The sequence below is a fragment of the Ips typographus genome, linkage group LG7, assembly GCF_016097725.1.
Source record: "Ips typographus isolate SLU linkage group LG7, UJ_Ityp_2.0, whole genome shotgun sequence".
NCBI lineage: Eukaryota > Metazoa > Arthropoda > Insecta > Coleoptera > Curculionidae > Ips > Ips typographus.
The window spans coordinates 8,388,095-8,403,427 of record NC_138428.1 but is presented as its reverse complement, the minus strand read 5'-3'; the positions used below and the strand labels follow the sequence as shown (position 1 = coordinate 8,403,427).

The following is a 15,333-nucleotide window of genomic DNA, read 5'->3' as shown; positions in this document are numbered from 1 at the left end:
GGGAATTTAATGTAATGCCTTTTGGATTGTGCAATGCCCCGGCAACATTTCAACAGTTAGGAGATGTAGTGTTTAGAGATTTAAAATGGAAAGAAGTTTTAATTTACATGGACGACATTATAATTTTTTCTAAAACGATAGATGAACATTTGGAAAAATTACGTAAAGTTTTCAATAGACTCCGAAGTGCAGGCTTAACACTAAAACCTAAAAAATGTGAATATTTAAAAGAAAAAATTAATATTCTTGGTTATACAATTTCGAAAGATGGAATTTTTCCAGATAAATCGAAATTAGTTTCAATTGAAAATTTTCCAAGGCCAAAAAATGTAAAGGGTGTACAAAGTTTTTTGGGACTTTGTAACTACTACCGGAAGTTTATAGAAAATTTTGCAAAAATTGCACGTCCTTTACATGATCTAACAAAGAAACAAAATAAATTTGATTGGCAGGACATACATGACAAAGCATTTGAAACACTAAAACAAAAATTGATTAGTGAACCAGTTTTGGCACATTTTCAACCAAATAAAGGATGTGAATTGAGGGTAGATGCATGTAAAGATGGAATCGGAGCAATATTATTGCAGGAAGATCATGAAAATGCGTTACACCCAATAGCATATGCAAGTAGAAGCCTTAGTAAAGCTGAGAAGAATTATTCGATAACAGAACTTGAAGGGTTAGCAGCTATAAGGGCGCTATCCTATTTTAGACATTTTATTTATGGAAAACCTATAAAAATAGTGACTGATCATCATGCGCTATGTTGGTTAAAAACCTTGATAGAGACTACTGGACGTTTAGCGCGTTGGGCGTTAAAGTTATCAGAATTTGACTACACAGTACATCATAAATCAGGAATTGCTCACAGAGATGCAGACTGCGTAAGCAGATATCCTGTTTTGCCAGCAAATACGAAAGTACAAGAAATTGACGAAATACCAACCTTTTTATTGGATATGCGTAACATTGCAGAATTGCAAGCAAAAGATAAAAACATTTTGGAAATAATTCAGGCTATAAAACATCCTGAAGAAGCTACAATTGGTATACGCAAGCAAGCGAAAAATTTTAGGCTTGAATCAGAAGTTTTGTACCGTATAAACCCGCATGGAGTGGGCCGGACTAAACTTTTAGTGATACCGCAACAGTTCACACTCAGAACCGCTGAGTGGCCATTTGGGATTGTCAAAGACCCTAGCGAAAATAAAACAAAGATACTATTGGCAAGGGTTGCAAAAGGACGTGGAACGTTTTGTAAAAGGATGCCCGGATTGTCAGGCCAGGAAAGGCCAACAAAATCAAAAGCCTATCGGTCTGTTACATCCTATTCCAGTTGGCACCCCATTTGAAAAAGGTGGAATAGATTTGTTAGGTCCGTTTCGCAGAAGTAGCAGCGGCAAAACCATGATAGTGGTAGCGACAGATTACGCCACAAGGTGGGCGGAGACTGACGCATTACCGAGCGGCAAAGCCGGACCTGTAGCGAAATTTATACTGGAGAGAATTATTACAAAACACGGTGCACCCAAGGAATTGTTAAGCGATAGAGGGAAAGTTTTTCAATCAGAATTGGTTACGGAATTGCTAAAAAAGATGGGGACAACGAGTCAGTTTACTACTGCATATCATCCCGCAACTAATGGCTTAACAGAAAGATTTAATAAAACTTTAGCCAATATGTTATCTATGTATACTAATACTGATCAATCAAATTGGGATGAATATCTTCCACATGTGACTTTTGCGTATAATTCTGCGAAACAGGATAGCACTAAATTTTCACCATTCATGCTGGTGTACGGTCGTGAACCTATTTTACCAACGGAAGCAAACTTATTGCCACCCTTGGAAAGTAGTAATAGCGACCAAATTAGAGACATTGGTTTAGCAGTCAGAAATTTGGCAGTTGAAAATATAAAACGGCGTCAAGACATAGATAAATTACGTTATGATTGTAAACACCGCCATGTTGAATTTAAAGTGGGGGACCAAGTAAAAGTTTTCACCCCTATTAGGAAAGTAGGAAAAAGTGAAAAATTACTGCTTAGATGGTTTGGTCCTTATTACATAAATCGAAAAATGTCTGATGTGGACTATGAAATACGAAAGGGTATTTCGCAAAAATCTAAAACTGAAGTAGTCCATGTAAGCAGAATTTTACATTACCATGACCCATGGACACCAGAAGGAACCCCGCAACTAAAATAATACAAGCATTTGGGTTAATATTTATTTATTTTTGTTTTTTTTGTTACTCTAAAAAAAATAAAAATTAACCGTCTTGGCATTACTGCCAATGGCTTCAACAGCCAAACGCGGCGCCACCACTGTTGAGGCGTCGTTGACGTCGCCTTCCTCCTCTATTTTTTCTTCTGGGGAGTTTTGACCTCCAGGGGGAGCCTCCACCTCACCTGCCACTTGAGGGGGAGCCTCCACCTCGCTGGCCGCAGAAGGACCAGCATCAACTTCAGACCCCAGTTTGAGGCTGGCCGCACCCACGGTTCGTCGGGCCCGCTGGGCAGCCAATAGGGCCATCAAACGAGCACCGCGGCCCCGGCCCTTTTCGATATCTCCTCCTCCATTTCCAGGTTCCATCTGAAAGGGAAAATATTGTTAACATTGGATAGCGAAACAAAGTGAATTTTTCTTTGGAAGGAAAACTATATGGAAATAATGAATAAAAAGGAAAAAAAACACTTATACTTACTTTCAAATATGACACGACAAAAATGCACTACAAAAGACTCGTATGACACGACAAAAATGCAGTACAAAAGTCTCGTATGGGTCAGAGGACGAACTGTGGAGAATGTGATAAGAAAACCGTATAAATACAATTCAGATCCCTCTCCACCGGAAAGCCAGGATGCTGAAATTAGCAAATTACTTCCAGACGATGAACTTGTCAAATGTTAAGGTTATCAGAGAAATGTTTTCCCAACAGTTAAATGGTGCACCATGCTTAAACCCATGGGATTCGCTGATTTGGCCAGTTCGGAATAATATCTTAATGAGACCAGACATTGTTTAGTGCAGACCGATTAATGCATAAAATGCAAAAATGCAATTAAGCATAATGTTTAAACAAAGTAACAATTATAATGTACGGCTCCACATATTGAGCTGTGTACCTATTTTTACAGGGCCCAAGGATTTTATTCTGTTATCTGCGTCTGACTTTTTATTGCGCAAATTCTTAAAATTCAAGAACAGATATCAGTTTAATTTTCCCTATAAGATAAAAAATGGTTACATGTAATGGAAATAAAAACATTGAATATTGTTATTGTAATGTAGGTACCTACAAACGAATAAAGATAAATATATGATGTTGTCGGTGTAATAATCACCTTGACCATATAGTTGTTTATGCATTTGGTGAAGAAAGCATCTAATTCGCGAGCGATAAGACAAATTTGATTCATCGCTACGCGCAGTTATGAATAATGACTAATTACTAGATTGGTTTAAATAAACCCGAAGTGCCAAAAATGGAATGGATTGTGAATTTCTTGTTTTATATTAGGTGTGTTACCGAAATAAACACCAAACTGTATTTATACAAATTGGCACTGTACCACTTGTGGGAACTGCAAGGAGAGTTTGATCGAGTGGTACCAATACAATTATTAGGGATTACAAAATCTCTACTTGGCCTGTGGACTCAAATCATTCATACGGAGTATATCATACTTCTACTTGGCGAGAAAGTACGTCAAGGGGGTACTCCGTTTTCGACATGTGATTGTGAAATTTGCATATCACCCCAACAACCTCAATATCGACCTGAGGATTTTTGGCGAGCATGGGAAAATGTATTTGTGCAAGGATGTCCTTGTGCTACATGTGTGTACGGGAGAACTCAATTTTTGAGTCAACCGGGTCATCCGCCATATCCGCATGCTTATGTAACGGATATGACATATCAGTTTCGGGTACCAGTGGTGCCCCAAACACAAGAAAGGGATGAAACATCGGAAATCAATTCTGCTGGCACATCTTGTGGAAGTGCATTTGGACCTCCTGAATCACACGCAAGTCAGGTCGACCGCAATCCGGCACTATGCCCGAATCCGGAAAACCTGGCGCAGGTGCAAGAAGGGGGGCCCATTAATCAGCAACAAACTGAAGGAGTTCTTGGACACGCGGTAACGCAGCCGTTTATCGCGCAATTAGAACCGTTTGACGACATGGGGCCATATGCTACTTATCAGCAGCTATGAGGTCTACACTTCTATTTATATTACCTTGCTATTGTTTTTGTATTACTTTATTATTAATGGCTATATATATACATATGTTGATACAGGCATAATATACACACGTGGATGAAATAAAAATTAAAAAAAAAATATAAATATAAAAAAAATTGGAATGTATGATGGTGTCATATTAAACCCAAATAGCGAGTATAATCTAGTCATGAAATTAATCCAATTATTTTTCAGCGCCATGAACTAATAAGGTGCGATAAATATTTCGCTGAAGAAGCGAATATTCCTGACACGACGCTCCGACAATCTTGTTGGTTGTTGACGAACTACTAACATAAAAATTCAAGTTGTTCACATGACTAATTTTTATCGCGCGGTGCATACACGGGATTCCTTGCTTTACAGCATTTGGAAAATGAATTTCACACGTTCCATTTTTTATTTTTTAATGGAAAATGGATCGTACATACTAACAAATAAATAACGGTTACAAATGATGCTAAAATTAATTTTGTTATAAGACATAATATTGTCACGAATAACATAAATTGCACTAAGTTCCGTTCCGACCTAGGTACTTTGCTGAGGTAGCAAAATCGCGCAAGTATCAGGTGTTTTGTTTATAAATACATGTTATGTCTGTTTATGTTATTGGAGTCGGGCTTGTTTGCTAATTGATTGTTGACTTTAGGGGCCACCTAATTACCTCGTTGCGTCCATCGACAAATTGACCTGATTAAAGAAGCGAGAAGAAGAGGAGCAAGCCTAGGAGAAACCAGCATCTTCGGATGGGTTCCGCACCGTCGGTTCTACAGCCGCGTGCACCCAGAGTCCCTTAAATGACGGGCTGAAGAAGGTTCTCCAGATGGGCTTAGAAATGATGTATAGTAGTCCAAAGCAACGTGTGCTAAAAAGAGAGCACGCAATGGACCAAAGATGTCGAAGCTAAGCGATGGATTTCCGCTTAGACAATGTAGTGCCGAGAGAAGGTACTAGAAGATGGTGCCCGATGCAGGGGACAATTTACGCTTAAATGAGAAGGCAAGAAGATGGACGCAACAACAAGGTTGAAAGGTGACCCAACGAAAGGAATAAGTGTTTTTTGAGTATGCAAACATGGCAACGTCTAAAAATCGAGAAGTAGTTAAGATATTTGTTCAATAAAGTTTTTCCACCCCTTTTCTAGAAGATAAGTAACATGTTAGTTTAAGAAGTAATATTTGATGATAGGTTGGTTTAAATAAAGTACTCCCCCACCTGCATTAGAAAATAAGAATAGAAAATAAGTGAGTTGATTTTGTAAACATGGACTTTTAGTGTTCGGGGCGAACACTTGTTGGAAGGGGGAGATGTCACGAATAACATAAATTGCACTAAGTTCCGTTACCTAGTCGGGCCCCGGTCTCCCCTAGTGCACTGTCTGAATCAGCAAGACCGGCAAATTGGGGTCACGATGTGGGTATTTAATCAGCGTCTCAAGCCATCGAAGATTACCGAACTCTGGGGTCATCCCCAGAGGGAGGTCACGAGCGACAGTCCGAACTTTCTAGTGCCCGGACGGCTCGTTACCCTGTTCCAGTGCTTTAAGTAAATCCTTTGGGCGTGTCGGACATAGGGGCACCCTGCTCGTATCGAGCGGGTTCCGCTTGGCGGCACATCAGAAGGCCTTACGCACATACACCCACACCCACACAACCCCCTCTTGGACAGTGTTCACTGCCTAGCCTAATAAAGAAGACATACTTGAGCTACGATTGTTGTTTCTCTTCCTGCGCTACCCCCTAAACGTGACAATATTGTATATTAAGCCTTAAGTAGCGCATATTAACCTTTGTTCTTATCTTTCATGTAACACTGAGGACTATATGAGAATGAAGGAAGCAGACTATGATGAGCCATTATTGTTGTTGGAACTCACGATGGGCCTGTACGTTTATACTGAGGTCCAAGTTAGCCGAATCATCGATTCAATAATCGACCCACACCACAAACATTTATGGAACAGTGATCACAATGGTGTTCAGTGATGTGAGATGCGAAGTTTGGCTCATAGGACTAAGACTCTATTGAACTTTTCTCAGTGTTGCAATATTTTTTGTTCTGCCATTGCCGGAACCGAATAGATTAAAAGTGCATGATATTGTTTATGTATAATTTCAGGAGAGGAAAGATTTTATTAGGTTTCTTGTTAGAGTAAGTACTAACTTATTATTAAGAAATGATTGTAAACTTAACTGAGTACTATGAAATACTCGCATATGTAAAACTAACCATTAATCATAATACCTTGGTATGTACACATGTAATTTTTAAATTTATGTTAACGATATGTTTTTTCTATTGTTTACAGTTTTTATTATTGTTCATATAAAACTGGGGACCAGTTTTTCTGGGGCGGAGGCATATGTCACGAATGGAAAATCCGTTAATTGGAAAGTTGGACTGATTAACTTAAAAAACATAAGAGTATTCGAGGATTGCGAAATATTAAGCGCACGAGGCAAGGTCGCATCACGATGCACCGAATGTGTCATGCACCGAGTGCACCGTATCGGTGATGAGTCACCACCACCTGCTTTACAGAAATGTGAAAAACAAGCGACAATAACAAACTGCGTCAGCCGATCAATCGGGTATAAAATACGCCGATTTTAGCAGTATAGGACAAGTGTGAACCGATCAACGGTAGTGCGACCAGCTGACCCGAGAAGTCGAAATGTCGACTCTCCTCGGGAAAAGATCAAGTTAATTAGTCCGTTCTCCAAAGTTGTTCAAACGCGAAGTGACCAAGCCAGCCACCAGGAAATGCTAAGTCCTTAGCTTGTGACTATGTAAGTACAATTGTAGAATTGTCAACTTTTAGTGTTTATAACCGTATTGTGCAGACACGTTTGTGTATACCATATCTAATAGATTTAAGTGTTATATGAGAAAAACTCAGTGTTTGATTCCATCCCTAAAACTGAGATCCCGGCGCGACGTTTAACGTCGTGAGTCAGTTTAATTGGTGAACCCAGAAGGGCTCATAAATTAAACGTGACACTATCAATAAACTTGTGGAATTAGTTAATACCAGTTTCGACGCTGGGGACTGCTTTGTCATCTAACGAAAGCCTTTGGCTACGTATTATCTAATATTCTTGCTTTACAGTTAAAACATTGCAAATTCTCTTCAGGGAGCGTCAATTTGATACGTTCTTATTTGACTGACCGGTCACAGCTCGTGAGCTTTGATTAGCAACAATTGATTAGGTTAAAGCGCACTCCGTGTCACATGATCATTCTGTTGCAAAATGGAATTATATTATGTTGACTAGGGTAATTTGACCTAAAGAAGCATTGCTGAGATATTGTGTTGAAGGCACTCGTTGTAAAAACATAATTTCTGAAACAGCACTGTAATCAGAAAACAAGTTGAATTAAAATTGTTAAAAATAGATTATGACACCCATAGAGACAAATAAAAGTGACGGTGGAAACCAAAAACCAATACGTCGGATCTAAAAAATATACTTTTGCAATGTTGTAGAGGAAGAAGCAACATTTCATGGAAATTCGAATTGCTCAACTATGTCTAAATTTCGGTCTTCTCAAATAACCGAAATAACCATGGTGAGGGCCGAAGAACGAAAGATGACGCAATAACTTATATAATTTTATTATACCAACAATTTCAGCTACGTGACTAAAAAGAATGAAAAAAAAAGAAAAAGAATGTCCTGTCATAAAACGAGCTAAATCGTAAACTACACTTTCTTTAAATAAAGGTAACAGCTAAACTCAGGTATCAGTTTTGTTAGCTAGCTTTATGCGTTCAGTTTGCGTGTTGTTTCAAAAGTTTGATAATCGCTTTTTGTTTTAGTTATTGTTTTTGTAGTGTTCATTGTGGTGTTCTTTTACGATAAGATACATATATTTAATTTTCTCTTTTTGCATTAATTCTTTACTCTTTAACTGCAGAAATTGTGGTTTTTACTGGCAAGCTTATGCGAAGCTAGTGTATTTGTATCATGTTCTCTCTTATGTCACTGAATCAATAAGCTAAAACAAGAAACAAAAATTCAAGACTTCCGGTTATACCTATCTGTATCCATTTCTGAGATATTTACCATTTTATGTAAAATAAAAATAAAATTTGCACTTGCAGTACCTAACCTAACTAACTACCTAAGCTAACCTAAATTTTAACCCACTACCGAACTATTAGCATTAGTATTAAAAGTAAACAAATAAAAAAATACTATTTCGTACTAATTATATTATGAATAATTTTTTTTTTTAACATATTCCATTTAAATTTAATCATAAATAAAATCCATTGGAAAACAACGAAGAATTATACATTTTAAAATTTTGACGCTCTTTAGCTTGGAAACCGTAGCAATAACCAATCAACTTTTATACGTCAATAGAAAGCTTATTTCGTTGGCTATTCATTGACATACAAAAGTTTATACAAAGTATTGCAAATAACCTAGTTATTGACAATTGTAAGAAAAGATGCACCAAAAAAGACATAAAAAATGAGTCAACTTTGACGCCCTCTAGCGGCCAAACCGTTCAACCTATTAACCCAATAGCTGTTGTGCCACATCTGGTGACATCTGTACTCAACTCTATGAGCTAGAATGTTCAAATGGCGTCCCAAAATCTAGGAACAGCACCATTGATATCGCATCATTCAGTAAACAGCGACATGATTGGTGAGGTTTTGTTTATCAAAAAAAATCTTTCGTTACTAGATTGTTAACTCTTTAAAAAGTCGGCAACATCGCGGAGGTTCACCCGCAATGAGTTTAAGTTTTTAAGTTTCTAAGTGCAGTCTGCGAGAGAATGGGAAGACTCGCACAACAGTTAATTTCTTTCTGGTTTAAAACCGTTATTAAATTTTAAGATTATTAGTTGTGGAATTGACTTTTCTACCAGTTTAATTAATACAGTCCACTTGAAAAAGGAAAATCTACCAGATAGAACAGTAAGTCTTGAATTTGGCTCAATTTGATAACACTTACTTACATTAACTTAAATCGACAAAGCCTTATAAAAATAAATACATTTTAATTATAAAATCAAGACAAAATGACGGACGTTAGAGACCATTTTAATCGTTTGCAATTTAAAATAAAGCTAGTTTTAAACCACCTTTAACTCGTTTCAAAGAATGTGTTGAGTTGTTTGATCCCCTCCAAGTTGATAATAGTGCTTTTATGCAATTAGATAGCCGTTTAGCACGCACTCAACCATTGTGTGATGAGTTTAGGGAGTACCAGGACGAAATAGAATTGTTAATTGACACCGAAAATGATGAATTGGCATTATCAGCTGATAATATTAGTCAAGACAAACAAGAAAGATATCAATAATAATATATAATAATATATATATATATATATATATATATTTAATATATCTAATTTGAAGATTTATTTGATGAAATAAGTGCGCGTGCTTTACTTATATTGTCAAATCATCATAAAATAGAGCCAATTGATAACATCTCCCTACCGGAATCACATAGTTCCCAGCGACATGTTACGGGGTTTTCAATAAAATTACCAGACATTAATAATAATTCATAAGTTGGAATTCAATAATTGATCAAAACTCATCAATGGATGAATTGCTCAAGTTTTATTATTTAAAAGCACATCTTGAAAGTGATGCATTTAAAATGTTAGAGTCGATTAAAACTACAAATAACGATAATTATAGTATTGCCTTAAACATGTTAAAACACATATACGAAAATAATAGACTAATTATTTTTAATTTTGTCAATGGTTTATTTGAAGCGCCTTCAGTAGTCAAAGAATCACACACTGAATTGCGCAGCTTATTTGATTTATTTCATAGAAATGTTTAAGGTTTAAAAGCATTAAATCAACCCACAGATCAGTGGTCAGTGTTACTTGTTTATTTAATGGTTACAAAACTTGACCACCCAACTCGTAAGGATTGGGAATCTAAAAAATTTAATACTGATCTACCCTCTTTTGAGGACTTGCTCAATTTTGTTAAAGAGAATGTGAGTTATTAGAGAATCTTGAAACTGTGAGTACAAAAAGCAATAAAAATCAAAATAAAACTTACAATAATAGAAATTTTAATCAAAACTTCAACAAATCGTACTCATTACTAACAAATAGCAATAACAATTTTTTTTACTGTAAATCAAGTCATTCAATATTTAAATGCAATTCATTTTTAAAACTTGATCCTGATAAAAGAAAGCACGAAGCGGTAAGGCTGAAACAGTATCTAAACTGTTTGAATCCAAAATATGCATTTGAAAATTGTAGAATATGTGCTGCAGCAAGGGAAATAAACGCAGGCCGAGCGGCTCGAGCAGACGAGAGAAGGGCATAAAACACATTGCACATAAACATTGCGAATAATCACGACCCGGTTGAAGATAGAAACAGTATTCAACGCAACGATGACCTTGGCCGCATTCGTTTTCGCGCTCCATGGAGCGAGCAGAGCTTTTTGACGTAACAATGACGTAATTTGGGAAAACCATAATTTGACCAATTGTTAAATTACGTCATTGTGACGTCAAAAACGCTCTGCTCGCTCCATGGAGCGCGAAAACGAATGCGACCCTTGTCTCGCCTCAAACTACGTTAATAAGTCGGGCTAATAAATATGCGCAGTTGTCTACTGCTTCTGTTTTCATCCTAAATAAAGGATTACAGTTTAAGGCGACTGTTTTACTAGATCAAGGCTCACAATCAAATTTCATTACTGGGAGCTTTTATAATAAAATTGGTTTTCCTAAAAAAAAACTTAATTATTCATCCTCTCAATCAGAAGGTTGCGTCCCTAAACTGTTTCTTTAACCGCCTATTTAACATTCCAATGTCTGAAACAAATTTTAATTTAGAACTCTCTTGGATTAAAACAGTTGCAACCAATAATAAATTTCCCAATATATTAATCAATAAAATTTATTTTAACCATTTTAAAAAATTTGTCAATAAGAAATTAATACACAAAGACACATCTGAAGAAACAAAATTCTTTTCAATCCCCTTTTTAGGCCCTCTCTCACTTCAGATGAAAAATATTTTCAGGTCTAACAACATAAATATTTGCTTCAAAGTTTCCCACACCTCCAGACATTTCCTTTTTAACTCCAAAGATCCTACTCCTCAACTGCATAAATCAGGCGTTTACCAACTGTCCTGTTGCACTCCTGGATGTAATGCTCTCTATGTTGGTCAGACGGGCAGGAGGTTCTCCACTCGTATTCACGAGCACACTCGGGAGTTCTTGAAGTTCACTAACAACCCCAACCTAAACACTAGCTATATGAAATCTAATTTTTCTCGGCATCTTCGTCTGAATGGCCACACCTTCAATACTGAACAGGGTTTCAAGATTCTGCACGTGTGTGCTAAGGGCAGCCTCCTCAACCACCTTGAGGTGCTTGAGATCAACAGGGCCTCTGATGATGGTGGGCACACCTGCCTGAATGATCAGCTTAACCATCCATCAACTTCCTTTTTTAAGTCCCTCACCTTTTAATGCTTCCTAATCCCTCGTAAACACTCCCAGCACCCCATCTTTCAACATCCCCTCCTTCACTAGCGTGTTGGTCGGTGTTTGCACTTTCTGCGGGGTTTAAAATCATGTTTGAGCCCTTGGCTACCCCCCTTTTTGCGCATTGCGTTGTCCACCCGCCACATGTTTGTCGGTTAGTGCATTGTTTATTTCTGGTTTTAACTTTACATCTTGTTGTATAAATGGTTGCAGCTTTAACCTTTTATTGTTAATCTTTTATTGATTTGTGGGTTGCAGAACTGCCCACCGGTTGTCACCTAGGTTATTGATTTTAGTGTAATCCCCTCTTAAACGTTCCCCCTGCCTTTGTATTAACGGCTTATCACTGCGGTTTTTTCAAAGTTTTTTAAAAAATCACCATTTTGTTTCCTGTTCGATCGCCGCTGCCGTGGATGGTGGATTGGTTTTTAAATTTATCTTTTTCCATAGGGTCTAACCCAGCCCTTAAAATGGGTCTAATTTTAAGTTTAAGTATTTGTGTTTAAATTTAAATAGGATGTAGTGTCAGTTTTTTTCTTTTTTTTTTCTCCATTCAGGTAATTATTCAATTTTTTAAAACCCTTTTAATTTATACTACACGTGTTAAAATTTTTATAGCTTTATTCCCACTTTTAACAACCTTAAATTCACAAACCTTTACAACATGGGTCTCACTGTCTCCCCCTTTCTAGAAAGACAGCCCGCACATTAATTGTCGAGTTGAGGTAGGTTTTTTCCCGTTTGTTAAACACCTGTTACGCATAAGTAGAGTAATTTATTCTTATAGCTCCTGAAGATGGCCATTTATATGTCCGAAACTAGTAGAGCAGGCCTTACCTTTTGAAGGTCGTAATAAAGTATTGTGGAGAAGACTGCGTGTCATATCCTTCCTTTAGTTAATTATTCTGTTTCGGGTGTTGGAAGTAATAACTTTTTGCAAGGTAGATATAAAACTAGGTGTACATTAAAATCACGCATCGGGAGTTTCCAAACAGAAGCAAATTGTTTAGTTTTCCGAAAATTACTGAAGCGATGCCGATAAGATCATTTGATTCAAGTTGCATTTCGATACCGGAGCATGTAAATCTAGCCGATCCTGACTTTAACATCAGTAAAGATATTGACATGTTATGTGGTGTAAGTATTTTTTATGACATTTTGCTAACCAATCAAATTAAATTGGGAAAATTGGACAATTTAGCAAATTAGGCTGGCTAATAGGAGGTGACATTAATATTTCCATTTGAAGACCACAGGGGAAAAAGGCGCTTTGTCAAAAAAATCGATTTCGAGAAAAACCAGTTTAAAGGTTTTAATTCCTTACAGTCTTGTTTAAATTTTAACTAGATTTTTGAACTAGGGTAGAAATGACGACTCAGCATTTGTAGTAGCACCTATTAGGTAGATTTTAATGTAGCATGTAGCATGGTTTACAAAAACAACATTCTTTCACTTGACGTCATAAAAAAAATGGAAAAACGCGCCATGTCCATGCGCGACATTCTAAGAAGGCGCCATGTCATTAAGTGAACACTCAAGTAATGGTGTTTTCAGCAAAATACTTGCGTGCTTGATCTATTAAAAAACAGGATTTTTTATTATTTTTTTTTTGTTTTTAAATAGAAAACTTACCCTGCATGATACTATAAACTAATTTCGAGTCAGAGAGGCTTCAGGTATTTTAATTTATTGAATGTGGAATATTGGAAAAATAATTCTGCGCCTCGGGCCCACAAAATTTTTTAAAATCTTGCAGATTCTTCCACTTTTCCACTTTTAAAATAAATTATGATTATACCATTGTAATATTATCAGTAGAAAACTTACGTACCATTGTATAAATAATCGGGCAGTTCAAATTCTCCGTCTCTGCACTTTTGAGTAGGTTTAAATTTTGGGTCTGTTACAGGGCTGGATTCCCACATCCCATTATATGTAGTCCTGTAGTAAATTAGGCGAGGATGCTTTAACTATTTTTAGTTCTCGAATCGGTAGAGTTGGAAAGAGACATTTTCTTCTGTACCTCTCTTTAAAAAAGAACGTCCAGTTCTTAAAATTGCTTTGTTCAACTTCAACCACTTCAAAGGGCATTGGTTTAACTCTAGCTGATTTGAATACTTCAATCCAATCTTCAGCTCGGCTCTTTTGATTAATCAAACCAAAGTCTTTGTCGCACTCCAAATAGAAATGCCCTCTTATTGGAAAAGTAAGTTTTATCGATTGTAGCCTCTTTTCAACGTGGACTATATAGTGAAGAAGTCGGAACACAGTATAGTTCTTATTTTGCCCCCCGCACGAGTCGCAAAATATTTCTGAATGTTGAACTTCTTCGTTGAGATAGTTGAATACAAAGTGATGAAGCAAGGAACTGACCGAATCACATCCCTTATTTCCAACAGTTTCTGGAAATGTATAAAATATTGCTTGAGAAGTCGAAAGTACATAAATATTTAGCGAATATAGAGATAGCTGTCTTTTGTAATAGACGTCATTGGTCGTTATATTGGAAAGTGGAAGGTTTTTGGAGAAATCCAAACAAATTGCTTCAGTAGATAAAACTCGTTGACTACTTATTTTGGCTTCTCTCTTCCTCTTGTAAAATTGGTCAGCCTTTAATAATTTATGCAGCTTAATTACTATTTTCAAGTTTCTGATATTCCTCTCTACTTGTCTAAACTGTAAAGATTCAGTCATTCCTCTAGTTGTTAAATTGAATCTTTCAGATTCAAGATCCTTCATTTTCGCGATGTTTATGTCGCATTGACTACAAGTGTCCGATCTAGGAAATCCGAATCCTATATTAAATTCTGTAGAGAATATCGTCCTATAAGTTTCATAAGATATTTTAACATCTAGAAACTTTTGTGAAAACATATTATGCTTTTTTTAACGTTTAGTTCTTCAGGAAGATACAGCTTTGATGTTTTGTGTAAACTGTAATGAGTTTTTCTCCCTTTGAAGGATTTGATGTGATTTCTTATTACGTTTTTTGACACCTCCGAGAGTTTATGAGGACGGTTATGGTGTTTGCCTCTACTATCAATGGGTGCTACACCTTTTTCTTTTAATGATCTTTGTAACACTTCTAGTTTTTTCCTACCTATGCCGTGTATTGACAGAAATGCTTTACGACATACTGAAACTTCCTTTAATTCTTCGTTGTCATGAAATCGAATCCTATAATGATAAGAAGCATCGTGAAATTGAGCAAGTTGTTCCGCTTTTCGGGGCCTTCTCTGTTTTATTGGCAAAACTGACATTAGGCCGCATAGATAAAGATTTTGTTCATTAACTGATTTCAATTCATTAAACTTTCGAATAATTTCTTTTCGTGCTGTTACAGGAACAGCCTGGAAACATTTATATCGACTACAAAGACAGTCCTCGCCAATCTCATGGCTGCTTAAATTGAATGTTTTCATCACATCAGTTAGTTTCCCGTATTTTTTCCTTTTTTTAGTTTTTCTCTCGATTTTTCTATTAGACACGTCACTCTCACTATTTTCCGAACAAGACATACTTATTTAACTAGGCAAGTATACTACTAAACTTATTAACTTTTTGTTGTCTT

The 15,333-nt window shown here is 36.6% G+C and overlaps 1 protein-coding gene across 2 annotated transcripts in view; it reads right to left on the bottom strand.

The window, feature by feature from the left end:
* Window positions 1–1,723: 1,723 nt before the first annotated feature.
* Window positions 1,724–15,333, bottom strand: part of LOC145732027 (uncharacterized) — a 143,048-nt gene continuing 129,438 nt past the window's right edge. The window contains exon 2 of one of the 2 annotated variants that reach the window (XM_081984052.1): window positions 1,724–2,806. In XM_081984052.1, the coding sequence (XP_081840178.1) occupies window positions 2,263–2,601 (339 nt within the window). In that variant the 5' untranslated portion in view covers window positions 2,602–2,806 and the 3' untranslated portion in view covers window positions 1,724–2,262. The remainder of the gene's footprint in view (window positions 2,807–15,333) is intronic. The other variant, XM_081984053.1, reaches the window with a different exon arrangement.